At 42.6% G+C, this 25,633-nt stretch overlaps 1 protein-coding gene across 1 annotated transcript; it reads left to right on the top strand.

Annotated features, from left to right (window-relative positions):
- Positions 1–660: 660 nt before the first annotated feature.
- Positions 661–19,335, top strand: Eif5a2 (eukaryotic translation initiation factor 5A2). Its single transcript, XM_052180710.1, has 5 exons — positions 661–797; positions 1,394–1,594; positions 2,118–2,222; positions 14,228–14,359; positions 14,919–19,335. Exons 2-5 carry the CDS (start codon positions 1,430–1,432, stop codon positions 14,976–14,978), a joined length of 462 nt encoding a protein of 153 aa, XP_052036670.1. The 5' UTR covers positions 661–797; positions 1,394–1,429; the 3' UTR covers positions 14,979–19,335.
- Positions 19,336–25,633: the final 6,298 nt, after the last annotated feature.

Below are 25,633 nucleotides of genomic sequence, written 5' to 3'. Positions count from 1 at the left end.
AAACAACAACACAACCTCAAACTCTAGGGTACACCAACGCCAGGAAGATCAAAGGGCACCTTAGAGTCCAGGGAATTTCCTGCTCCTGGGAACACTGCTGACTGTCCAGGCTGTACCAGCACCTCACCATAGGGTGTCAGAGTCCTCTGAGGATCTACAATGCAGAGTGACTAAATAGCACACCACACCTAGCACTCTTCAAGCTCCAAGCATGGATTCCAGCCCCCTCCCCAAGGGGGTGGCTGCAAGCTGTACCAGAAGCTTGAATCAAAGTTCCACTCCACTGACAATCTGAACTCTTGCAAAATCAGCAGGACTTGAGAGTTTGAAGACCATTAAGTGACAGCATCCATGCACCTGCGATCCAGGGCCCAGCACAAGCTACCTGGTCCTAATGGTCAATCCAAGGTCAAATGGGGACCATACTGAAGATTAGGATGCATTCTGCCCAGGAACACAGCAAAGCTTCAAACAGTCAACCTCAGACAGTTCCGCACGCCGGAAGTGCACTAATCCGCAGCACGTGGGGTTGCCAGGGCGAACTTCACGTGATGGGGCGGGACCTCTGGAAGCTTCGAGCCAATGGGAAGTCTGGAGGCGGGGCCTGTGGAGCGCCAGGGCCTATCCCGGAAGTGTGGCCGCGGCGGGGCGGGACCGGGCGAGGCGGGCCGGGGCGGGGAGCCGGGTGTGGGAAGCGTGGCGGTCCCGCCCCGTCTCCTGGACCAGCCGCGGCCGCCAGCGCCGCTGCAGCCGCAGGGAGCGGCGGACGCAGCAAAGGCTTGCGGTGCGGGCGGAAGGTGAAGCCCTGGGGCCGGGCCTGCGGGGCGGGGTTGCGGGGAGGGATGCAGCGGGCGATGCTGGGGTCCGGGAGAGGCGAGGAGCCTAGATGCTTGGGTACTTGAGGGTGAGCAAGCTCGAACCGCCTGGGCTCGGGCCCTTCCCCGCTGGGCCGACCCGGGATGCCAGGGCGGCGCCGCTGCGGGTCCTAGGCACGCTGAGGGCCAGGTGCTGCCGGCCGGGTGCTCATGTCCCAGTCTTCCCTGAACCTGCGGCCTGGCTAATGCCCTGGCAGCCGGGATGGGGCGCAGGGAGGCACTGGTCTCAGCATCCAGATGCAGGAAGGTCGTGGGCACTTCTTGCAGTGGGGTGGTGGAGATTGGACCTGCTGGCCAAGCATTGGTGTTGCCTTCACTCTGTGGCGAGCTCTTCTGTGGCTTCCCTCCCCACCTCCCATGAAGGACTGGGAAAGTTTTCAGAGGCCTGAATGCCCAAGTATACACCACTCAGAGTGTGTGTCCTATAAATGCAAAAATAACGGGCCAGTTACCGGTCTTCAAAATGAGACATACCCCCACCTGCATGCCCTTTATTAAAAAGCAAACTTTTCCCATAGTTCCCTCAGAAAAACCACACATCTCCCCAGCCCACCATGGCAGAGGAAATTGATTTCACTACTGGAGATGCAGGGGCTTCCAGCACTTACCCTATGCAGTGCTCAGCCCTGCGCAAAAACGGCTTCGTGGTGCTTAAAGGGCGACCATGCAAAATCGTGGAGATGTCAACTTCCAAGACTGGGAAGCATGGTCATGCCAAGGTAAGCTCTTCCAAGTCATTCTTTGGCTTCATCGATAAGATCATTTGTGTTCCATTTCACATCATGAGGTTTCTATATTTAAAATTACTTTATTTTTCCTTCCCTCCGTCTCTTGAATGATCTGGCATTATCTCAATAATGATCTCCTTTAACTGGGCCCTTAGAATGTTTCACCAACTGAAAACTAAAACTTTTTTGAATCCTGGTGATCTAAAACATCTTGTTTAGTTGAAACAAGCCCGTTCTTACCATTCTAAGAGACTTGGTTTTCACTTTCTGGGGACTCTTGTTCATTGAAGACCTGAGGGGTGGAGTGTGTTGAGTTTTGATGCCATGAAACTTCTGGTTTGGAGTACTTACTGAATCTCAGTTGTGTCCCACTGCAACTTTTTCAAAGAAAGTAAGATGACCTTGAAAGAGGTGAAAGAATCCATTACAGTCAGTGTTGGGATTGTGCTCCTGTATAGGAGTAACATAGCTGATCGAAATTAACCATGTTTCCTGCTGTTCTTACCTCTATTAGGTACATCTTGTTGGAATTGACATTTTCACTGGCAAAAAATATGAAGATATTTGTCCCTCTACTCACAACATGGATGTTCCAAATATCAAAAGAAATGATTATCAAGTAAGTACTGATCTCCTTCACAGTGTTTCAGAAGTGTATAAACGCCCTCTTTAGTAGTAGTTTGTCAAGACTTGAGAGTAGTTTTATAGAGTATATTCCTTACCAGTTACTAGACTCCACTTATCTTACAAATTGGAGAAATAGTGTTTTGTTTTGTTCTATTGTTAATATTCTGTGCCTTTTATTGTTGGGAAATAGGGGATCATATATCGCAGGCTGGCCTTGAACTCCCTGTTCAAGGATGATCTTCAGTTTCTGACTCTCCTGCCTCTGCCTGTGAGTGCTGAGATTATAGGTTGCATCTTCGTGCCTGGCTATCCTGTACTCCTGGTCAAGCCCAGGGCTTTGTGCATGCTTTAGCCAAGCAACCTACAGTTGTGCTGTGTCTCCAGCCTCTATTCCTGCATCTTAAAACTGCTGTGTTGGACCAGCGAGATGGTTCGGTTAGGCACTGTCTGTCATGCCTGACTCTGGAGCTCAATTCTAGAAGGAGAGAAGTTTTTGAGCTGGGAAACACACACTCCTGCATGCTTGCATACATACATTCACTAGATAAATAAATGTAAGTAAACATTTTAAAGGTAGTATCCAGAGGCAGGAGAATCAGACAGACTTAAGAAGGTTGGTATCAGCTCCATTTATTCAGTGACTTCCTTTTATCCTATCCATGTATAAACATATTTTTTTAGTTTTAATTTGGAGAATAGTTTTTTATTTTCACAGTACCACTTATGAATGTTTTCTGTATTGAGTATGTACAGATTTAGAATACTTTGATAGAGCCGGGAAGTGGTAGACACGCCTTTAATCCCAGCACTTGGGAGGCAAAGGCAGGCAGATTTCTGAGTTAGAGGCCAGCCTGGTCTACATTGTGAGTTCCAGGACAGCCAGGACTACACAGAGAAACCCTGTCTCAAAAAACAAAAACAAACAAAAAAAAAAGAAAAAAAAAAAAGAATACTTTGATAGTTACATCAAACACCAAAGGAAGAGACATTTTGAGTCCAGTAGATCTGGGTTTGGATCTGTTTCTGGAACTTTCTAGCTAGATGGTCTTTTACAAAGTGTGTGTCTTCTCTAAACCTCCGCCTTTCTGTCTCCAAACCAGGGTGACATGTGGGTTGGGTGAGAGAGTGCGCGCCCATCAGTAGCTGTGCATGACAAATACTTTTGTTCTGCTTCACACTTCCTCTGTCGGAATCCTACTTCCATTCCTAGTTCATTGGCTGTAGATGGTGTCCAGAGTAGTTGCTCAGTCGACACTAGTTACACAAATACACCTGTATCAGTGTATCGGTGCATAAGATGAACAGATGAGATTAAGGCCAAGTATAGAATTTACTTTAGCCGAAATGGGTTTCTTTTCTCATCCTGCTTGGTGAGCTCTTTGAATTCTCAAAGTATACAGTATTCAGTATACTCAGTAGTGTTCATTGCATGCTTCTACCTGTCACCAGCAGTTCACATAATAATATTACCAAATTAATGAACCATTGATTGAACTATAAAATTTAACATCAGAGGTCTAGTTTGGATTTTATTTGGGTGTTTAGTAAGGTCCCAGTATACTCCTCTACTCCAGTACCAAAGTGAAGCACAGACAGTCTAATGACAGTGCCAAGCGACATACTAGCCTCAGGCAAAAGGAGAATTAGTAATTGTTCTCTTTCCATCTCAGAGTTTTGTTTTGTCGTGAGAGTTTCTCAGTTTTAAATTTTCCTTGAAGTGCTCTGTGGTGGAGGTGTTTGTGTGCCTCCTCAAGCATACACACAAGAAGGTGCCTGGCTTAATGTCCCTAGTCCCACCCCTAGAAGTCCACATGGCAGAGCGGCTAGCCAAGGATGGTGTCAGCCAGGCTGCTGGGTCTAGGTCTCTGCTTTGGGACTTACTATGATGTGGCCTCAGTTGGCAAGTTACTTGACCTCTTTTGAGCTCTTTTACTTCATAAAATTGGGAAGTGAAATCAAACCTCTTGCAGGTTTGTTCCAAGGCTCAGTGGGCACCTTGGACATTGGAAGGACTCAGCTTCCCGGTTATAAAATTGGCATCAGATATTTATTTCTGGTCACTCATTTAGAAACTTAGTCTGTAGCTTTCTAGTTTATTTATCATGCCCTGGCGATCTTCACTCTTCCATCCATGTGCCTTTGTTAAATCCCTGTTCTGTTATTATCTGGCTACGTGCGGTTCCATTACATCTGCTGAATTCAATATTTTGAGTGTCAGTTTGGCAGCCAGCCAAAGTGGATTGTGAGCATATATTCATTTTAATAATTTAAAAAATAAAAGATTGGGAGAAGAATTTGTTATTATTTACAGATGTAATTTGTATATTCTTAAAATAAGTTCAGGATACTAGAAAGGGTGTCTCCTGACTCCCATTCCAAGATTGGCTCAGATTCGAATTGCTAATTTTCATTAGTTTTTCTCAAAAGAAGTTATAATTGTCTAGGGCTCTGTGGTGGTGTAAAATAGAGAATGATTCCAGAGGACGTTCCCAATTTGTTAAATGTAGAAATGTCTTGCTTGACTTCCTCTTTGGAATCATAGTTTTTTAAAAATGTCTGTATTGCTGTATACTCTACTCTAAATTAAATATTTTCTGGATTTATTGCACTTTTATCTGTCATTTGAAGACCATTCATCATAGGGAAAGCTACTTAGTACAGGAAATATAAGGTACACATCATGTATCTTCAGATGATTAGTGGATTGTCAGAACTATAACTTTTAAATCCAAATTATGCATTTATTTCCCTTTGTATATTTGTGTGCCTGCATGTGCAGTATACTTGTGCACACACATACACATGTGGAAGTCAGACACTGTATGTGTGTTTGTGTGTGTGTGTGTGCACCCATGGGCACACACACACACACATGTAAAGGTCAGACACTTAGTGTATGGGCGTGTCTGCATGTACACACATGTGGAGGTCAGAGGCCAATTCCCTGGAGTTGGTCCTCACTCCTAGGGATGTAAGTCAGGACATCAGCCCTGGAGGCAAGCGCCTTTACCCCCTGAGACATTTTACAGACTCCATGTTGCAAGTTAAAATAGTAGTAATGAAGAAAATATTGACGCTGTGATTTTCCTGATTTAAAGCCTTTTTATCTTTTTCATGTGTTTTTGCATATCTCATATTCTTTGTGGAACTGGTCTTTCTTTTTTTTTATTTTCTGCATTCTTTGTTTACATTCCAAATGCTTTCCCCTTTCCCAGTTCCCCGCCCCATATGTCCCATAAGTCCTCTTCTCTTCATCCATTCTCCTATTAAAAACAATGAATTCATGAATTTTTTAGGCAAATGGTTGGAACTGGTTCTTTGTATGGGAATGGAAAACCACTAAACCAGAAGAGCCCACCATTTTAGGGAGAAGCAGCAAGTGTGCTACAGGATCATTAAGGACCACAATGAAAAGGCCATGCTAGGTTCCTAAGTCTGTGTGTTCCACTTACAGGAGAAAGAGCAGCACGCAGTATACTGTCCTGTAAGGCAGAGCCCTAGGCCCACAAACCAGTACCCGACAGGTACCATAAGAGAGTCTTCAGGGTCAGTCCAGTAGGCAGGCTGGCTATGTGTCGAGGTGGAGTTCACGAACCATCAACTCCTCAGGGCAGCATCTCACTGTCTCGTTATTTTGCCTGTAGGGGAGTATTTTATCCAGAGAATATAAAGTGCTGTAACAGAGATGAGGCATGCTCTAGACCCTGGTGGAGTTTTAGCAGAAGCACCACAGGCAGGAAAAGCAAAGTCATGTGCAGACTGTCTACAGCAAGAAGTGTAACTCCCTGCTTGTGCAGTGCTATCAGGCACTAGCTGTTCCCTCTGAGGAAGGCTGCCAAATCAGGGACGGCGTGTCATTCCTTTCTGTGAGGCTCTCAGTGCTCTGTCAGCCTTAGGGAGAGAGCTGTGTCATTAAGCCTGTTGAGCGGTTGAGGCAGCAGTAGCAGAAAGCTGAATGCCGTTCACTGCCTTTTTTATCTAATTGAGAGCCTCAGACAGATAGCGGGCACCCTCCACTGAATGTCTGCTAACATTTGGTGAGGTCTGTGCTCATACCAGTGCCCTAGACCTCACTGACAATTTCTGTAACTTGGTTTTCTAGCATCCTTGACTTTTCAAACCAGCTCCTGACTCACTGTCCATATTCAGTAGAAATCCACACAGTACAAGTCCCCCGCCCCACCATTTCTCATAGCTCTCTCTGAGTAGTCCCTCATATTATACATGGCCACTAGAAACCATTCTGAAGTTCTTGTTTTACAGTCAACTAGTCAGGGAGAGTTCTCCATCAAGCCATTGGTATAAGTTCCCAGGGGAGAAGTGGTCAGTGTGGGAGAAAGTGTTTTCTAAGTCTTCGCCATTTATCAAGCAATTGGAGCTTTGAGACCGCTCAGGTCGCCTCTCGTAAGTTCCTTCCACAAGCTGATGACGTGTACTGTGCACACCCAACATAGCAGATTGCCAAGTCAGATACTACCCCAGCTGATGTCTTATCTAGTTAGGTGATGTAATAATGTTCAAGAGTTCACTCTCTCAGGGGCCAGAAGCTTCTGGGAGGAATGTAAAGAATGCCAGGGAAAGGAAGCACACATTAGCAGAAGTCTCACTGCGCACAGTGACCAGTGCTTGTGTTGGAATAGAATGTGAAGCCAAATTCAGAAGCTGGGGCTACAGAAGCACTCGTGCAGTGATAATCTCACCCTGCATTTGTAGTGTATTAATAATATAAACACAGGCAAAGGGAAAGAAGTGCCTTTCCCATCATCCCCATCTCTATGTTCTTCTTATTCTGGGCACATCACTGACGGGGCCTGCAGCTGCTTGTGCCCCTGCCCCCTTCCTGTTACCCCTTCTTTCTCAGCCCACTCTGCCTCCCTGCAGTTAGTAGTTTCTGTGCTCTCACTTTCTAGAATCCTGCTTCCGTTTTTCCCATGCTACTGTTTCATGTTGTTATTTCTGTGTGTGTGTATGTGTGTGTATGCATGCACACACAGCTGTGCCGTGGTAGGAGTCAGTTCTCCATCCACCTTGGGGGTTCCAGGCGTCAGTAGCAAGCACTCTTTCTTACCTTCCAAATAATCTCACCGGCTATATTTTACTTTTTTGTGAAAAACTTCTAAGTTTTTACCATATACTCATCAATAGGGTTTGATACTTATCAATATATGACAAGTCTTGCCTTATCTGTACCCCACTCCTTTAAAAAACATTTTATTTATTCTTTGGTAATGTCATACACTAATGCAATGGAATCAGATGATATCCACTCCCTCTCCTCTGATTCTTCCTAGGCCCACCCTCCCACAGATCCTCCAAACTTCACAGCTCTCTCTCTCTCTCTCTCTCTCTCTCTCTATATATATATATATATATATATATATGTTTATATATATATATATATGTTTATATATATATATGTTTATATATAATGTTTATATATATATATAAACATACATACACACATACACACATACACAAATACATGTGTGTGTAGATAGATGATAGGTAGGTAGGTAGATAGATAGGTATATAATATTATATATACAATTATGTTAGCACTGCCATATGCACATGGCAAAGGGCACCATCCACAGGAGTGTGGGACACCCACCAAGATCCACCCGGCTAAAGAAAACTGATTTTCTTCTCCCTAGTCTGCTGGCTTCTCAGAGGTGGGACCTTGTGCGTTCTTTCCCTCTTTGTGCTGGAGTGTAGATGGTTTGATCATGTGCAGGTCTTGTGCAGGCAACCAGAGCTGCTGTGAGTCCATGCGTACACTTTATGTCCAGATGATACTAGTTCACACAGCAGTCATCTCAGACAGCTGCCTTCTACCATCTTTTCTTCCTCTTCTGTAATGTTGCCTTTTTGTCCTGTTTGGTTTTGAGACCGGATCTCGTCAGGTACTAAGGATAGTCTTGAACTCACAAACCTTTTGCTACCTCCCAGGTGCCAGGACTAAAGGCATATGCTACCATGCTGGCCTGTATCCTACATTTGGTATTTCTTCATACATTCTCTTGCTCTTGATTATTTTAAAGCAAATCTCAGATACTTAGCATTTCACCTATATTTTATTATATATCTCTAAAGGCTAAGGACTGAACAAAGCCAAACACACTATCAGCCCTAAAGCAATTGTTAGTTCCATTCCTGGAGAAGGTCCCATCCTTCTTACAGTTTGCTAATTGCTTCGTATTGCTTTTGTGAGTGAGATAGTTCCTGGTTCTGATTTATAATGTAGTAAACTAATGCAGGGCCTAAGGTCTACACAATGAAGTTAATGTATAGGGCTCATGAATCTGCAATTTCTGCCCCATGCCCTGTACTCTCTTCTCCCCACACCCACCCCCCACCCCCCACAACCACACCCACCCCACCCACCACCCACCCCTCCACCCCACCTCCAACCCCCACCACATTTCCCTATTACTTCCCTGTAGTGTCTCAGTGAAGAGACTGGATTGTTTATTCTGTAGACTTGCAAGCCTCTAGATGTTGTTAACTGCGTGTCCTCACCATTTCCGTGTCCCTCCTCTGTATCTAAGATGGAGAGTTCAGAGTCACATTAGTTCTTGTTTCCTTCTTTGTGGCTGTTGTTTCAGTAAGGCTACTCGGCAGCTGACCATCTGTACGCCAGTCAGGTATTAGGTAAATTAATTTTACTTTTCTTGGCTTTTGTTTTTGTTTGTGTTGGTTTTGTTTTGTTTTTGAGACCAGTTTTCTCTGTGTAGCCGTGGGCTGTCCTGGAACTTGCTGTGTAGTCCAGGAGGGCCTCAAACTCAGATCCCCTCCCTCTGCCTCGCAGGGGCTGGGATTAAGGGGTCAAGGGCATTCATCCACGCCCTAGAATCTTACTTCTTTCTGTAAGGTTATTACACATATATCATCATTGTCTTGCTCCATTAACTTAAAGGAAACCAAGAGTGATAGTGATTGGCACTCCTCCATTTCCTCGAGAAGCAGACTGCTGCTGCAGAAACTCCATAGGTTGTTCTGTCTTTACCTTGAGGACATGGACATAAATCTCCTGACTACATCCTCATGCATGTGTGTTACATACATACAAGGACTCCAGGATAGATACTTCCCTCTGCCTTTCATTATCAGAGATTTTAATATTTAAAAGAAAAACATTTATGTGTATATATTTGTATGCTCATCCATGTGTGTACAGAGAGTCACATACAAAGACCATGATGTAACTGTTGAGGTCAAGAAAACTTAAGGGAGTTCTTTCTCCTTCTACTATGTAAACCCTAGACATTGAACTCAAACTGTCAGCCTTGGCAGCAAGTTCCTTTACCCACTGAAGCATCTTACCCCCTCCCATTATCAGTTTTGAGATGACCTGTTCCCAGTGCTCACTGAAGTGGACCAATAAATTGATATTTTACTGTAAACTCAGGCACCCACACACCTGAGTTTCAGTACATTATCTTTGTCACCCATATTGAGTTTTGGGTTGTTTTGTTACCGGCCAACAGGAGCTTAGTCAGGCTAGTTCCTGAGTCCTTTGGATGCAGCTAATCCATTGTCCTGGTAGTTCTTCATACTCTAGTAAGCAGCTCATTGTACGTTCCCACGCTGGATGTGAAATCACCTGTTTTCCTAAGTAGCCTTCACTATTTTAGTAAGACCTTTCAGTAAAGAAAAGATGCTACATTCTAGAACCATGCTAGTCAGGAGTCTGGAAAACTGTGGAGAAAGATGGAAGTTTGCACAAAACATCCTTGAGATTTAATGGTGATGTCGTTGGCTTCCTTCTTTGTTAAGAGCAAGAGTTATGGAGAGTTTTAGAGACAGGAGAAGTAGGGAGACACAAGGAGAAGGAAGGAGGATGGAGGAAGAGAAAGGTGAACCAGATCTGCATGGCTTTAAATAGCTACAGATTAGACTCTGGACACCTTCCAGAATTATAATGATCAGATATGACAGAGGGAGACCCAATGAAGAACTAGATTCAAGAGAATCAAACAAAAAAGACATGCTGACCTGACCTGCTAGAGCTCCTGATCTCGTGGGCTTTCAGCCGGATCCAGTCAGGACACAGACATCAGAGACTACAACAACCGTTGTGTGGCCTTCTTAAGGCCAACCAGCTCCCTCATTTTCCCTACCCCCCCTTCAAGATATCTCAACACCCATATTCAGCAGGAAAAAGTTATGAAGAGTCGTCCAAGTTCCCTGGGCTTGGAGGCTGGAAGTGGCTCTTCTAAGGTTGTCTTTCTGGGGAATTTAGTAATGATCAGACTTTAACTGGATATAGCTAGAATTGATTGTGTAGGCATAATCTCATTTGGTAGAAATCTTTAAAATAGTTACTAAGTTGAAGTCATAGTTTCTTACATTGGAACATAATTTATCGTGATACAGAATCAAAGTTTTCACTGGTATAAATTTCTTCTATTGATACAAAAATTTTAAAAATACAGAGCTTAGACCCAGTCCTGCTATAAATGCCATTGCAAACTGATTTGAAATGATTAAGCATATGAAATAAGGGCCATTTAGCACATTCTTGGCTCTGAGTTAATTCCTAGGTTATTTGCAAGATATTTTGTTTAGAAATAGCTGAGAGTAGTTAATGGTCAGTCCAGATTACTTTACATAGAAAGATAGTTTTCAAAAACGTCAGAAATGCACAGACTGTGACACTGAATGTTATTTATTCACTTGTTGTTGAGACATGTCTGCTCCTGACAGCTCCCCTTTCTGGACTCAGACAACAAAGGAAACAGCAGTGGAGTTTAGGCGAGAATCACCTCAGTTCATGAGAGGACACAGTTACAGAACAGGACAGCTTAGTTCTACTGAGAAGGAATAAGCTAGTCCTTAATATTTCCTGTCTCAAAGGTCTGTCAGTAGATCCTGGGCCAGAAGGCTGAAGATTGACCTCCAACGTCCTGACATACAGGGACTGGATAGGTAGGCAGCTGTCTCTACAACTTGTCTCAGATCTGGAAGCTGTGTTAGGCTTCCTATATTTTCAGGTAATATTGTTCATTCTTGGAATTCTGACTGCATTGAAGACTAGTTATAATCTCATAGCCAACCCAGGCAATTTAGCCTTGAGAAAATATATTTCAGAGGATAGTTTTCAGATAGTAAACAAGCTAAACTGGGACATAACAGAAAAGGAATTATAAGCCTCTTCAAAGTTAGCATAAATAACAGTGTGCTATTTAATTGACCAAAACAATGGACTGGGTGTTAGGTGTATCTTACACTTTATAAATTGCAAAATGGTGATAGTGGTGTTCAATTTGTTTTGAGAGGAAAGAGCCTTTTAACTGGACAAAAAGGGAGAAACGTGGATTGATGTCTATATGCAGGTGAGGACAGACACAAGGTAAGTCCAGCACCTGTGACCATGCAGTGAAAAAGAAGGCTAGCTGACAGTTTTAGAAACTGGAGAGTTAGGAAGACACAGGAGAAGGAAGGAAGATGGAGGAAGAGAAAGGTGAACCAGATCCACGTGGCCTTAAAGAGCCACAGGTAGCCATGAATATCGTATGAGGGATGGACAATTACAGGACAGTTTGTCCAATCTAGGGGCAATTTATGTCAATATCTATTGGCTCTGAGTTCATTATTTGGGCATTTTGTGGGTTGAGAATTTACTGATACAAATCTGACTAATAAATTTTAAAAAGAAAAAAGTTATATTTAGACTGTAAAGATCTTGCAGATACTACCCTAGTAGCCAGCTGATCAAAGTTATGTCACCATTAGTGGGATAGACACATGTCCCTCCTGATGTGATTGGTACTCTGAGGACACATCATTTAGGTAGTATTTCTTCCAAAAGGCACATTACATGAATTATAAGGCAACAAGGCAGATCCAGACTGAGAAACGTTTTATAAACCAAGTGAATGTCAGTGTCCTGAAAGACAGGGTTATCAAACTGCTCCACGTTTAAATAATAATAATAATAATAATAAATAGCCCACATGACAGCGCTAAGCCACAGGTGTCATCCAGGAGCAGCTCAAAGCAACTGGCACATTTGGAAATGGATAAAGATTAGTTTGAAAAGCTACAAAAGAGAGTGTCCTCGTTCTTGGGGTAATCACACAGTAGAATTTATATCTGAAAATTCGTGGTCAGTGGAGTGGTGCTGACGGGGGAGCGCTGTGACACTCCTCCTGCATAGTCTGTGCCTTCGATTGCTCTGGTCGGAGCGGGCAGGGCTTGTGCCTCGCTCCTTCCATGTGTGCTAGCAGCAGATAGGCTGGATGAATGGCTTGTGCAAAGTCTCTTGGAATTGTAGGCACACTGATGGTGGAGACTTGCTGGTCTCCTCCTTCCTGAAATAGAGGAGTTGTGTGAAGGGGCTGGAGACGCATCTCAGCGATTAAGAGCAGGGACAGCTATTCTGTAGGACCCAAGTTCAATTCCCAACACCCTGCCTGTCACTCCCTCTCCAGAGGATCTAGATAGTTCGACCACTGTGACCTGTGCACAGATGCACACACAGCTACACACAAATAGGAAAGCTAATTTTTTAAGCATTATATCAAAAAGTATGATTTCTGCAGGTTAGATCCTGACTGGATTTGTTTCATCAATACCATAAGATAAGGTCTGTCACTACTACTCCTCCCTGAGGGCCTGTAGATGATCACTGGGCACTAGTGGAGAGAGAGAGAGAGATTTTCTTCTGTCATATAGACACTGAGAAGATGCCCAGGCTCCTATTTAAAAAACCCTCACCCACGCTTCTATAAGCAACTCAAATGAAACTTACCAGGTCACCAAGAAATAAAGAAGACATAAAAATAGAAGAGACACTAATGGAGATGAGCTGCAGAGGAGGGTCAAGAGATGGTAGTGTGGGTAAGTAACAGCTGTCTCAGTCAGGGCTTCCATTCCTGCACAAACATGACCAGGAAGCAAGTTGGGGAGGAAAGGGTTTATTGAGCTTACACTTCCACATTGCTGTTCATCACCAAAGGAAGTCAGGACTGGAACTCAAGCAGGTTAGGAAGCAGGAGCTGATGCAGAGGCCATGGAAGGATGTTTCTTACTGGCTTGCTTCCCCTGGCTTGCTCAGCCTGCTCTCTTATAGAAGCCAAGAGCACCAGCCCAGGGATGGTACCACCTACAAGGGGCCCTCTCCACTTGATCACTAATTGAGAAAATGCCCCACATCTGGATCTCATGGAGGCACTTCCCCAACTGAAAGTCCATTCTCTGTGATAACTCCAGCCTGTGTCAAGTTGACACACAAAACCAGCCAATACATACATACATACATACATACATACATACATACATATATACATACATACATGTGTGTGTGTATGTACTATATATGGAAATGTTTTTAAAAATCTGTTAGCAGAGGCTTGAAGACCAAAAGCTAGTACTGCACTTTGCTTGTAACCAAAGGATAAAAGGTATCATTTTAATAATGAAAAACGAATTTATGCCTTCTAACAGGAAAATTTGCCCATAGTATATTTATGCATATGTGTGGTGGTAAGAGGAAGATAGGTCTATACCTTCTGATTTAGAAAGTTTCTAAAGCATTTAAAAACTTATTGAAATACATGATTTTTCTTAAGAATAGCTCTGTGTGTAGTGTGTGTGTGTGTGTGTTATAAATACATTGGTAATGCAGAAAGTGAGGAGGCTGATACCAGAAAGTCAGTTATACATCTCTTCTAGGTGTATCCTATACACCTGCATTTTCCTGTTTGTTTGGGGGTTTGTTTGTTTTGGTGTTTGTTTGTTTGTTTGTTTGTTTGTTTGTTTGAAACAGAGTCTCACTATTTAGTTCTGACTTTCTTAGAGAGTGCAGGCTGGCCTCTGCATCCCTAATGCTAATACTGAAGGTTTAAATTGTGTTAGCATTTTTAAATGCCCCAAATCTCATAATGTATTGCTGTGTTCTTATCCAAACTAATGTGTGTTGCAGTTGAGCTGTGTAAACATCACAACAAGGTGTATATGATCTAATCAGTACGTACCTGTAATTTCCTCTAATAGCTCATATGCATTCAGGATGGTTACCTTTCCCTGCTGACAGAAACTGGCGAAGTCCGTGAGGATCTTAAACTGCCAGAAGGTGAACTGGGTAAAGAAATAGAAGGGAAATACAATGCAGGTGAAGATGTGCAGGTAAGGCCCACGGTAGGCTGTGTGTGTGTGTGAACTACTGCATAAAGCTCAGCCCTTGAAGCCATTAGCATGAAAGACCGGTGCCCTGTGCCCTCTGCCCTCTGCCCTCTGCCCTCTGCCCTCTGCTCTGAGGGGTCTTTCTCTCTGTGCCTTGCTGTGTGTGTGCTTCTTCACCTTCAATGAAAGGAATTTTTGTCGTTTCACATACACAAACACAATAATATATAAACTTCAGAAACTGTGAGCTGTAACTTCAGAGCACTGCTGGAATGTTGAGAGGATCTCCACACTCTTAAAGACCTGTGACCAAAGAAAGCAGCAAGTTTGAGAGGTGCCGTTGGTTGCTTGTTTCTTTTCTTTCTTCTGGAGTGACAGGGAACTCCATTTTGTTTTGGAGATCCACCTATGAGTTTAAGAAATAGGAAGGCAGCCGGGGAGAATGTCTGTGGATTGTACCCTTCCCAGTTCAGCATAGGAGGTCCACAGGTGCGTGATTAGTGAGCACATCTTTCCTGTGCATGACCTCCTGAGTAACTCTGCCTGCCCTTGCCCCTTCTAGGTGTCCGTCATGTGCGCCATGAGTGAAGAGTACGCTGTAGCCATAAAGCCCTGCAAATAGACAGGACATCAGTGCGAGCAGGTCCATTGGTCTGGATCCAGCTGCCCCAAAGCTATAGCCTTCATAAGCAACCTCACGTTCGTTGTTATTATGTTTCTATTGTTTTAAAAATGTGCTGGCTTAGGTTTGCAGGCAGTTAGTAAGTTTAAATGAATATACCAAAATGTATAATTTTATAAGTATCTCCTGTAACACTCCTGTGGTTTTTATCATGTGACCATAAGAAACAAATACAACAGCTTGTCTGAGCAAATCACTCCTGAACTTAAGTGGTTAACAAACCAGGGTTTTAAATCAGCAACGTAGCACCTAGTAGAATGAAAGTATGCATTTCAGTAGAATTGCTTTGTGCTGATTTCAGACTTAAGATCTAGAATTCATAGATTATAAAATGGTCTGTGTTGCAAACACACATCTTGAAACTAAACTCTTGTTACCAAAAAGTGTCGTTCTCTTTTGTCATACCTAGTACGTGTCATACCTGGAAGCCAGGTGTCCCGTGCGTTACCTTCATCATGTTTGTCTGTGCTGGATTGGTGGTGACACACAGACATAGTTTTGGTTGACGGAGGGAACAGAACAGCTGAGTAAGTCTGAGCAAGTCCACCAAGCAGTGGGATACACAGGGCAGAGGCAAAGCAAGGGTTAACGCTGTACTTTTTACTTAAGACCTTTTAATCAGCTCCGAAGCAGCTCTGGTTGTATTTTTGCTTTTGGCTCTGTCCCCAGCCTCTGCCTCAGCGCAGGAGTGACCTTTACAGAGGCGCTCTCTACTTCAGCCATAATACCCAAGTGGTCATGATGTTGGTAATCCAGCCTTCCCAGCAATTTTTTAAGTAATTTGTTTGTGACATTAGACTAAAATTAGGAATTTTAAAGTTGCTTTAGAATTCTTGACTTTAAGTTGATTTGTTAAATATATGTACACTTTTCTAAAGGGTAATAGGAGTAAACCATGGAAGAAAGATTATCTTATTTGAAAATTATTTTAAGTGTGTATATACTTTAATTCTATTGTGACTTAATTCTATTACTGATGTGAAATACAACTAGGAAAGGATTCTGTGACCTGGATTATTTTACTGAGTTGTATGTAATGCCCCTCCATTTCTGTTTAGACTTTTGGATAGTGTGTAAATTTTGCCTAAAATTGTAGACATAGCTGTGGGCTTGTGAGGAACAGACAAAATCACAACCATGGCATTGGAGTGCAGTGTAAAGCAAAATCCCTCTCAGTAACACCTTGATTCTCCTATGCTGGCTCTCAGGTCCCTTCTCTCATGTTTGGACCCTTTGTTCCTGTCTTTAAAAAAAGAAAAATGTGACAATGTAACTCATCTAATCAGCAACTTGAAATAGCTTTACAAATGCAAGATCCCAAGATTTTAGTTGCTTAATTTGTATGCAGTTTTAAATCTTGTCTTATTATCAAAAAGTGTCTCTTTGATGACAAGATAAAACAATCCAGAGATTAAGCAAGATACCATAAGAGAAGTGCCAGGAGAGATGTCTAAAGCACAAGATTATTGAAGTTGTAGCCAGATGGCTTTAGTGTGACCTTTAGCTTTTGCCCATGCAAGCACAATTAGGAATCAGGCTGAAGTTTCCCCGGGTGTCTGCTCTGTGCTGCTTTAGATGTCTACTGTGGGGATGTGTCCCTCTGTGGCACTGATTGACGGGTTACCCACAGGAATTCCAGGAAGTTACTCCTCTCTGCTGTCTTCTGATGGCTGTTTGGCCAATGAGTAGCCACACTGGTGGTTTGATTCCCTGTTTCTTCAGGACTAGCCTGCCCTTCCCTTCCTAACTTACCAAACTTCACATGCATCTCTCTTTTCCATTGTAGTATATGCATAGAAATCAGAGCAGTGTACCTCTAGCTCCATACCTTGAATGGCAAAAACTACTTAGGCCTAAGTATTTCATTTTAAATAATATGTAAGTGTACATACCCCAACATGTAACTATAGATTTTAAAGATACAGGACTGTTTATTTTCACATAAGTCAATAGATGTTTCTCTTAAAGCAAAATATTTAATTTAGTAAAGCTTTATAAATTATATTAAAGGGAAGCAGGGAACATGTATTTTTTAACAGAAAACAGAATCACTGCTTTTGACATCAGAGAAATGCTAACAGTTGATTCCTAGTATGTGTTGTCCTTGTAGCTGATCTCCTGCTTCACGGGCACCGTTGAGAATGGAGATCATTCGGACATCACCGCAGGTCTGTGTCTGAACACATTTCTTTCTTTGCCATTTAGATAGTACTAACAGGTTGAACATTTTTTGTTCTAGAATAATAGCTTAATTTCTACTGTGAAGATTTGGCCACACTGGTACAATCGTGTGCCCTCTGACGGAGGTCAGACCCCTTAGGCTTTGGCGTGGCCTTTGCATCCCTGATGCCCCCAGGGGCTGCCAGTCACTTGAAGTGGTTGCTAAGCTCTTGACTGTCCCCTCCATAAGACAGATTTCTCTACCAGTGCTTCAGATCAGTGACCAAAACTCTCACAGCCAGCTGGGATATCTTTCAGAGAACACAATGCAATGCGATGTTTAGAAAATTTAGGGACACATGCTTTTTATTAGCGCACAGTTTGAGTGTGTGTAGAACTATACATAGCTTTGTTCATTTCTCAAAGTCCTTCCAACTACTAAACGTACTGTAGTCTGGTAGTGCCTCAAATGTTGGTTTGATTTTCATTGTTTTTGATTTATAAGTTTTCCAGAATTTGTTTTGTACTTTTAAGGCTACTCAATTAGATTTTTTCTAGTTGATCTGGAATTCAAACTCACTGTTCTCAGGGCTGTTTGTGCTAAGAGCTGAGGTGTCATTATTTTAAAGATAGCTGCCTACAAATATATTACAAGTTTTTCCCAAGTCATAATACTGTAAAACACACACATAGAAACTGTTAGTATAACATATTTAAGCTATCTGGTAAGCTTTTTTTCAAAAATGGGAGCGTTAGTAGCAGCTGTACTGGGATCTTCTTGTAGTTTTTACTTTAGAGTAAAATCCCAGGGGTCTTCCCGTGGAAACCTGTCCTTGGTGATGGATCTGACAGCATGCTCTTGGCACAATGCCAAAGAGAGTTTTGGAGCTAGACATTGGTGCAGTGGTTCTCAGACACGTCTGAGAACAGACAGGAAATTCCTAACTCTTTTGGGTATTTTAAAATGTTTACATGCCGAATTCACACTTGCTACAAGGAAATATGGATGTCTAGTAGAAGATCAAAGCTATAAAAGCATATTTCCATAAACAGTATATTGTGCTGATATGAACTTTTTAATCTTCTAATATCTAAGTTATACTATTACATAGTTCTCAAACCTTTTTTTCTGTTAACATTTTGATGAATAAGAGTCAACAAAGACTTTTTTTTTTAAATCTGTGGTAGACAAATCTTAAAATTGAGTCTGTTAACTTAAATCTATGAAATGTGTTCTCCGAATTGGACAAACAACATTATTATTTGATTGTAGAGGGAACATTGGGACTTAGCTTACGGAGCACAGATGTTCTGTGGAAACAGGGTTTGAAGTCACTATGTAATTTAATTTTTCCATTACCCAAACACCAACATAACTACCATGTGAGGTCAGGCACCTGAAAAGAGCTATAAACATCTAATAAATATGTTTTCTTTGTATGGAGGACACACCATAGGGCAGTGCACACAAGACCATCCTCTGCTATGAATGTGTGTATTACTAAACTCCTCCATCACTACTGTCCACACTTAAAACAGGCCTGGACCTATATTACAGCAACAAGGGAGATTCTTTTATGTATATGATGTTCTTAGAAACCATTTCTAGATGTTGGTGGTATTTGGTTCATATCTGAAGCTGTACTTTTAAAAACACTGGATACTAAACTATTCAGCAGTGACTGAAGAGCCTGTGAGATTGTGGCCATGCTCTCTCTTAAGCTGATTCCTTACCGTGGTTGTTCTACTCCACGGAAGCACTCATCATTATCACGAAGTCTACTTCACATTACCAGCTCTAAGCCATGATGCAAGTGACTGCTTCCCAATTGTCATGCACTCTTACCCCCCCCCCAGAGGAAAACAGATAATGATAATGTCTAATCCATTGGCACTTTGTTCGTATTATTTTTGTCTTAAATATAGAATACTTCTTGAATTTACTTGCAAATGTTTTGTTAAAACTTTAAAATTGTAAGAACTGAATATTATAATTGTGTGTTTTACATTTTAAAAGTAAGTAAACTTTGAATGTCAAATCTCCAGCTATACTAAAATATCCTTATCAATGATAACATTTTGTTACCTTAAAATACATGTCTGTTAACTTCGTGTTATATTAAATGGAAATAAACTTAACAGTGCACAATTCTTATATGTGTATGTTCTTAAAATACTTTTATACTACAAAATTGTATTCACTATGTCTAGAGCTTCTAAAAGAAAGTCTTCTGTTTTTATTGCTTTATATACGAGGCCCTCCCTTTCAGTGCACTGCCTTTATGGCTAAGAATTTCAATGTTGAGTTCCAGGTTAGCTATGAGTTTGTCTTTCAAATTCTGAATTTCCTTGCTAGCCAGGCATGGCAGTACCCAGTAAGTTATAGCAGAAGGGTATTCCTAAGCTGAAGGCCAACCTAAGCTGTGTCACAAGATTCTGACTCAAAAAGTAGACTGTAGACTCAACAGAACCGTTGCGATCATGTTCCCAGCTGTGGTCACTCTGTAGTCTGAGCCCCCTAGGACCAGCCGTATCAACTGTCACTGACGGAAGAAGTGCGCACAGGACCATCCTCTACTGCTGAACTATATTGGCTATGGATGTTTTCTGGAAGAGCAAAAGTCATTGCTTCTACTTTGTGCACACTGCTGAACCCATAAGGCTACAACTTAAACTGCCCCTGGTTCAACTCAGGAAAGAAACCAAGAAACCCGAATATAAGGAGAAGGGTGGGAAAGTTGGAAGGCGGGGTCATGGGACATGAGAGTGCTCAGTATGTGCTATGTGTCTCATCGTCAGATCATTTTCATTACGAATACATGTACAAAACTAAGAAGGATGCCTTTGTTTGATCTTGGGTTTTTTATTCATTTGTTTGGTTTTTGATATGTGTTCTCCTTGTGTATCCCAGATTGACCTTGAATTTCGGGTCCTCCTCCCTCTAAGTTCTGAATGCTGGGATCACGCTAGCCCCATATGTGGCCATTTAATGATCTTAAGTATGTAAAATAGTTGCTTGACTTAGGAGTCACCATAAAATAGAAAATATCTTGCTATCTTCCTGCCCACCCTCTCCATCATTCCAGAGACACCACTGGCGTCCCTAGCTTGCCAGCAGGGATTGCTGTTCTCTCCACAGTAGCCTACTGATGAGTCCTTGAAGTGACCCTTTCCTCGCTGTGGGAACCATTTGACCAGGGTCACTGTAAGTAGCTCTGTGCTTCAGTTCACACACTTTCTCTGGCACTATGAGCCATACCAGGTTACTAATCTTAACCTTCCAGATATGCAAACCAGAGGTATACAGTGAAAGAAATATCCCCTTAGGCTCCCATCCTCTGCCCCATGTTCTGTTGTTACTTATACCAGGGTCCCATTTCCCAGGAGTACATGGCGGAGAGGAGAAAGGTGAGAAGGGTAGATTATGGATTGTGTGTCTTAGTCTCTCTCCATTCCCTTGTTAGACATCCAGATGGGGAACCTTTTACAGAGTCACTACATGTTAAGGGTGTGCAGCCATGCTCCCTGGAAAGTTAAAACATCTATTCCCACAATACATTCAACAGATGTTTATAACTACAATCACTGGGTAATGTCTCCGAAGGCCAACTACCAAGGTCTTAGCCACCTCTTGGGAGTTCTTTCTAAATGTAATCAAGATAATATTCTGATCATGCCCAGAGATGATTGCCAGTACTCAAGTGATTTGGATCCTGAGTTCAGGAGAGCCCAAAAGTCTTGGCAACCCTGGTTACCATCAGATCCCAACCCATTCTTGGTGGGACAATGGCATATATGTAAGTAATGTTCCTAGTGCATCAGTGTTTTTGTTTTCAACTGTGTGTACTTTCATTTAAATTATGGGTGCCACCATTTTCCTTTACGTATAGGCACACAGATCACTAACATCCTAAGTTAGAGAAATAACTTTCCTTCCAAACCATATGAAACTTTCATGCACAAAAGCAATAATAGTGAGATATTGAGAACACAAAGAAAATACAAGGTTCTGTAGAGATTTTAAAATTAGGTGGAGTAGAGGGCTATCTTTCTAATCCTAATGCTCCGTAGTCTGAGGCAAGAAGAAGGTGGGTACAAGGCTAGCCTGGGCTACATAGCAAGATTCTTGTCTTTCACATGCAACTTGCATTATGATACCAGTCTAAGTGAAATTAAAAACAAAACTAGAAACAAAAGGAATTGGAACATATACAATAAAACAAAAGTCCGTAACATTTTTCTCAATGATAATAAGGCATATTTCAGAATCTCTATAAAGTAGCACCAAGAAAATTCATAGCACTTCTCTCTATATAAATAAAAATGGAAACATGAACGTGAGTTCATTCCTGAATCCAACAGCCAACAAACCAGAAGGAAACACAAGGATGTAACAAAGATCTAAGCAGGAATGAAGGAGTTAGAGAAGTCCAATTTAACTTCTAGTTTTAAAAAATGGGCGGGCAGGGCAGGATGGGGTAGGACAGATCTTTGTGAGTTCAAGATCTATGTAGCAACTGGATAATAAGACTGTCTCAAAAAAACAACAAAAGCTAACAAAATGAACAAATGATATAAAGAAAACAACGGGATGGTGTGACAACTCAGCAGGTAAAAGGTGCTTGTCACCAAGCCTAATGACCTGAGCGGGACCCTCAGACCCACAGCAGGGAGGACGCAATCCACAGCTTGTCCTCTGTGTGCCTTGGCTGTATGTGCAAGTTCATAGGTCACATACAGAAACAAGAAGCAAGTAAATGTGATGGTTTTACCTTTCCTCTCAGGGTTTGCTGCTATATTTGGCACTAGTAGAGATAATGTCCTTTTCAAATTTTTTTTTCTAATTTGTTGCTGGTACAGAGATATGCATTTGGTTTTGCACATTAATTTTGTATCCAGCAATCTTGACAAACTCACATACCAATTCTGACCATTTCTTGGTGTAGATTTTAAGCTCCTTCAACAGCAGTTCTTTAAACCACACATTGTTATTAGAATGCCCAGTTTGCTGCATGACACCTTGCTAAGTATGGTTTGCTAATAATTTGAGAGTATGGTGTGTGTGGTGTGGTATGTGTATGTGGTGTGTGTGTGTGTGTGGTGTGGTATGTGTATGTGGTGTGTGTTTGTGTGGTGTGTGTGGTATGTGTATGTGGTGTGTGTTTGTGTGGTGTGTGTGTTGTGTATGTGGTGTGTGTGTGTGTGGTGTGTGTGGTTTATGTGTGTGGTGTGTGTGTGTGTGTGTGGTGTGTGTGTTATATGTGTGGTGTATGTGTGTGTGGTGTGGTATGTGTGTGGTGTGGTTTGTGTATGTAGTGTGTGTTTGTGTGGTGTGTGTGGTGTGTATGTGGTGTGTGTGGTATGTGTATGTGTGGTGTGTGTGTTGTATGTGTGTTGTATATATGTGTGGTGTGTGTGTGTTGTATGTGTGTGTGGTGTGGTGTGTGTGATGTGTGTTGTATGTGTGTGTGGTGTGGTGTGTGTGTGTGTGCTCTGTGTGATATGTGTGTGTGTGTGTGTGTGTGCTGTGTGTGGTATGTGTGTGTGTGCTGTGTGTTGTATGTGTGTGGGGGTGTGTGTTGTACGTGTGTGGGGGGTGTTGTATGTTGGGGGGTATGGTGTGTGTGATGTGTTGTACGTGTGTGTGGTGTGGTTTTGTGTGTGTGTGTGTGCTGTGTGTGGTATGTGTGTGTGTAGTGTGTGTTGTATGTGTGTGTGTGGTGTGTATGTTGTATATGTGTGGTGTGTGTGTGTTGTATGTGTGTGGTGTGTGTGTTGTATGTGTGTGTGGTGTGTGTGTGGTGTATGGTGGTGTGGGTGTGTTGTATGTGTGGTGTGATGTGTGTTGTATGTGTGTGTGTGGTGTGATGTGTGTGGTGTGTGTGTATGTTGTATGTGTGTGTGTGGTGTGTGTGTTGTATGTGTGTGGTGTGTGTGTGTTGTATGTGTGTGGTGTGGGTGTGTTGTATGTGTGGGTGTGATGTGTGTTGTATGTGTGTGTGTGGTGTGATGTGTGTGGTGTGATGTGTGTGTGTGTGTTGTGTAGGCCAGAGGAGTTGATTGTCTCCTACCTTAACACCTAGGGATTGACCTCAGGTCTACCGGCTTGCATAGCAAGTGTGCTTGCCGCTGACCCCTCTTGCCAGCTCCTAATTTGTTTCTCATCTGCAGGTTTGAGTGATCCCATGCTATTGCCTGTAGCTGGTTTACTTCCGAATGATCCAGGGTGACAGAAGTAAGGAACTGGGAGGCAGCAGAAGCAACTAGCGATACACTGGTGACAAGCAAGGCCCCACCCTGCCGGACGGCCCCACACAGTCATACAGGGTGCACTTTGGAACTGCAAAGATGCAGCTTGACTGAGACGCCTTGCACACTACTCACTTCCACCTGAGGGATTCTGGGACATGAAGCACGGCGCACTCATGGGAACTCACACTTCCTTCCAGAACCCACACCAACAGCCTGGAAGTACAAGGGTTTCCCTCCTTAAAGGCAGCATTTATCCTTGGAGGGCAGGAAACTGGGTGAATGCTTTCCTCTCCTCTAAGGGAAAAACAAAAACAAAAACGGCAAAATGTGAGTTTGAACAAAAAGCTAATATAACTGGCACTATTTCATCCTTAAATGTTTGTTAAAAGTAACCAGTTAGCGGGCGGCGGTGGTGGCGCACGCCTTTAATCCCAGCACTTGGGAGGCAGAGGCAGGTGGATTTCTGAGTTTGAGGCCAGCCTGGTCTACAGAGTGAGTTCCAGGACAGCCAGGGCTACACAGAGAAACCCTGTCTCGAAAAAAACCAAATCCAAAATCCAAAAAAAAAAAAAAAGAGAGAGAGAGAGATACAGGACTATTCAGATATTGTTTCTTCTTATGTAGGCTCTGGTGAGTTGTTTTTTTCTGGAAATTTTACATCTACTTGCCATGTTTTCATATGATAACTTGTACTTTTAACTGTCTTGATTCACATGAAATATTTGTGGGGGCTCTGGTTTTTTGTTTTGTTTTGGTTTGGTTTGGTTTGGTTTGGTTTTGAAATCTGCCTTGCCTCTGCCTCCCAAGTGCTGGGATTAAAGGCGTGTACTACCGTTGCCCAGCTGGCTCTGTTGTTTGTTTGTATGTATGGGGTGTGTGTGTGTGTGTGTGTGTATGTGTGTGTGTGTGTGTTGTAGACCAGGCTGGCTAAAAATACCTTAAATTCATCTTCCATTTTTATTCTTCATAGCTGTCACATTGCTGGTTTTATTGATGCTAATATATTTTGGATCCCTCCCAGGACTGTTTGGAAATAATTTGATTTTGTACCTGGAAGGGCTCCCTCAATCTGAGAGTTCAACCATTGATCTGTCTTTTCCCAGTATCTCTGCTTCATCCTCCTGGGTCTCCAGCCAGTCATTTGGAAATAGTGCGACTTGTGGCATTGTCTTCACCTATTGTATCTATAAGTTGTCTGCCTCCTTGCTTCCTTCTTCCCTCCTTTTTCCAACTTTATTACGTGTGTGTGTGTGTGTGTGTGTGTGTGTGTGTGTGTGTGTGTGTGCCTGTGTGTCTGTGTGATATGTGTAAATGTGATACCTATGTCAGAGGACAAATTTGGGGAGGTCTTCTTTCACCATGGATTCTCAGCTCAATCGGCTTGCAAAACACCCTTTACCTGCTAGACCTTCTAACCAGTCTTTCCCAGTCTCTCCTCCTCCTCCTCCTCCTCCTCCTCCTCCTCCTCCTCCTCCTCCTCCTCCTCCTCCTCCTCCTCCTCCTCCTCCTCCTCCTCTGCTTCAATATGTTGTCAGCTGATCTCAAGCTCCTGTAGCCCAGGCACCCTGCTGCCTGTCCTCAGGAGCTGGAATTACTGCTACTGCTCTCTACACTCAGCCTCTTCACTGCTCCATTGCATGTCAGCAGCTGATTTCTTCATTTTCTCTTCAGTCACATATATCCTGTTGTTTAGCTTAAAATAATTACTATTCAGCCTTTGTATTTTAAGTGCAAGAAGCACTTTTTTTGTGGTTTGTTTCAAATACTGACAAAATTTAACTACCTCTGGTTCCCTCATGCTTTGAAATACTTTTAGCTCTTGATCATATGGAAAATACTTTATGTTCTGCTATTTTCAATATATGTAGGCTCTGATGATCTTATTTTATAGGTGCAGTGGTTTGTTTTCCTATGTGTTTAGTGGTTTTAAAAGCTGCCAGCTCATATTTCTGGAAGCTTAGCTCCGGGAATTCTTCCTGGCAGCATCAGAGGTGCATTTCTCCCAAGAACACGTGTGCTTCTTCCTGGCATCGGTCCAGGCACACAGTAACTGCTGTTTTAGGAGAGTTTTTTTTTTTTCCTATTTTGGCAGAACTAGTCCAAATTCCAGATATGTATAAGCATACCTTGCTTTTTGGCCTCCAAAATATTCTTTTACTTCGTTATCAGCTAAACCGAAAGTT

The sequence above is a fragment of the Apodemus sylvaticus genome, chromosome 4, assembly GCF_947179515.1.
Source record: "Apodemus sylvaticus chromosome 4, mApoSyl1.1, whole genome shotgun sequence".
Taxonomy (NCBI): Eukaryota; Metazoa; Chordata; class Mammalia; order Rodentia; family Muridae; genus Apodemus; species Apodemus sylvaticus.
This window is presented reverse-complemented; position numbering and strand designations above follow the sequence as displayed.

Bases quoted from the DNA above. Each gene is read 5' to 3' on its own strand.
- Eif5a2 (XM_052180710.1), top strand. From the start codon at position 1,430: ATGGCAGAGGAAATTGATTTCACTACTGGAGATGCAGGGGCTTCCAGC. The intron at 1,595-2,117 runs GTAAGCTCTTCC...TACCTCTATTAG, and splicing joins GGAAGCATGGTCATGCCAAG to GTACATCTTGTTGGAATTGA. The intron at 14,360-14,918 runs GTAAGGCCCACG...TGCCCCTTCTAG, and splicing joins ATGCAGGTGAAGATGTGCAG to GTGTCCGTCATGTGCGCCAT.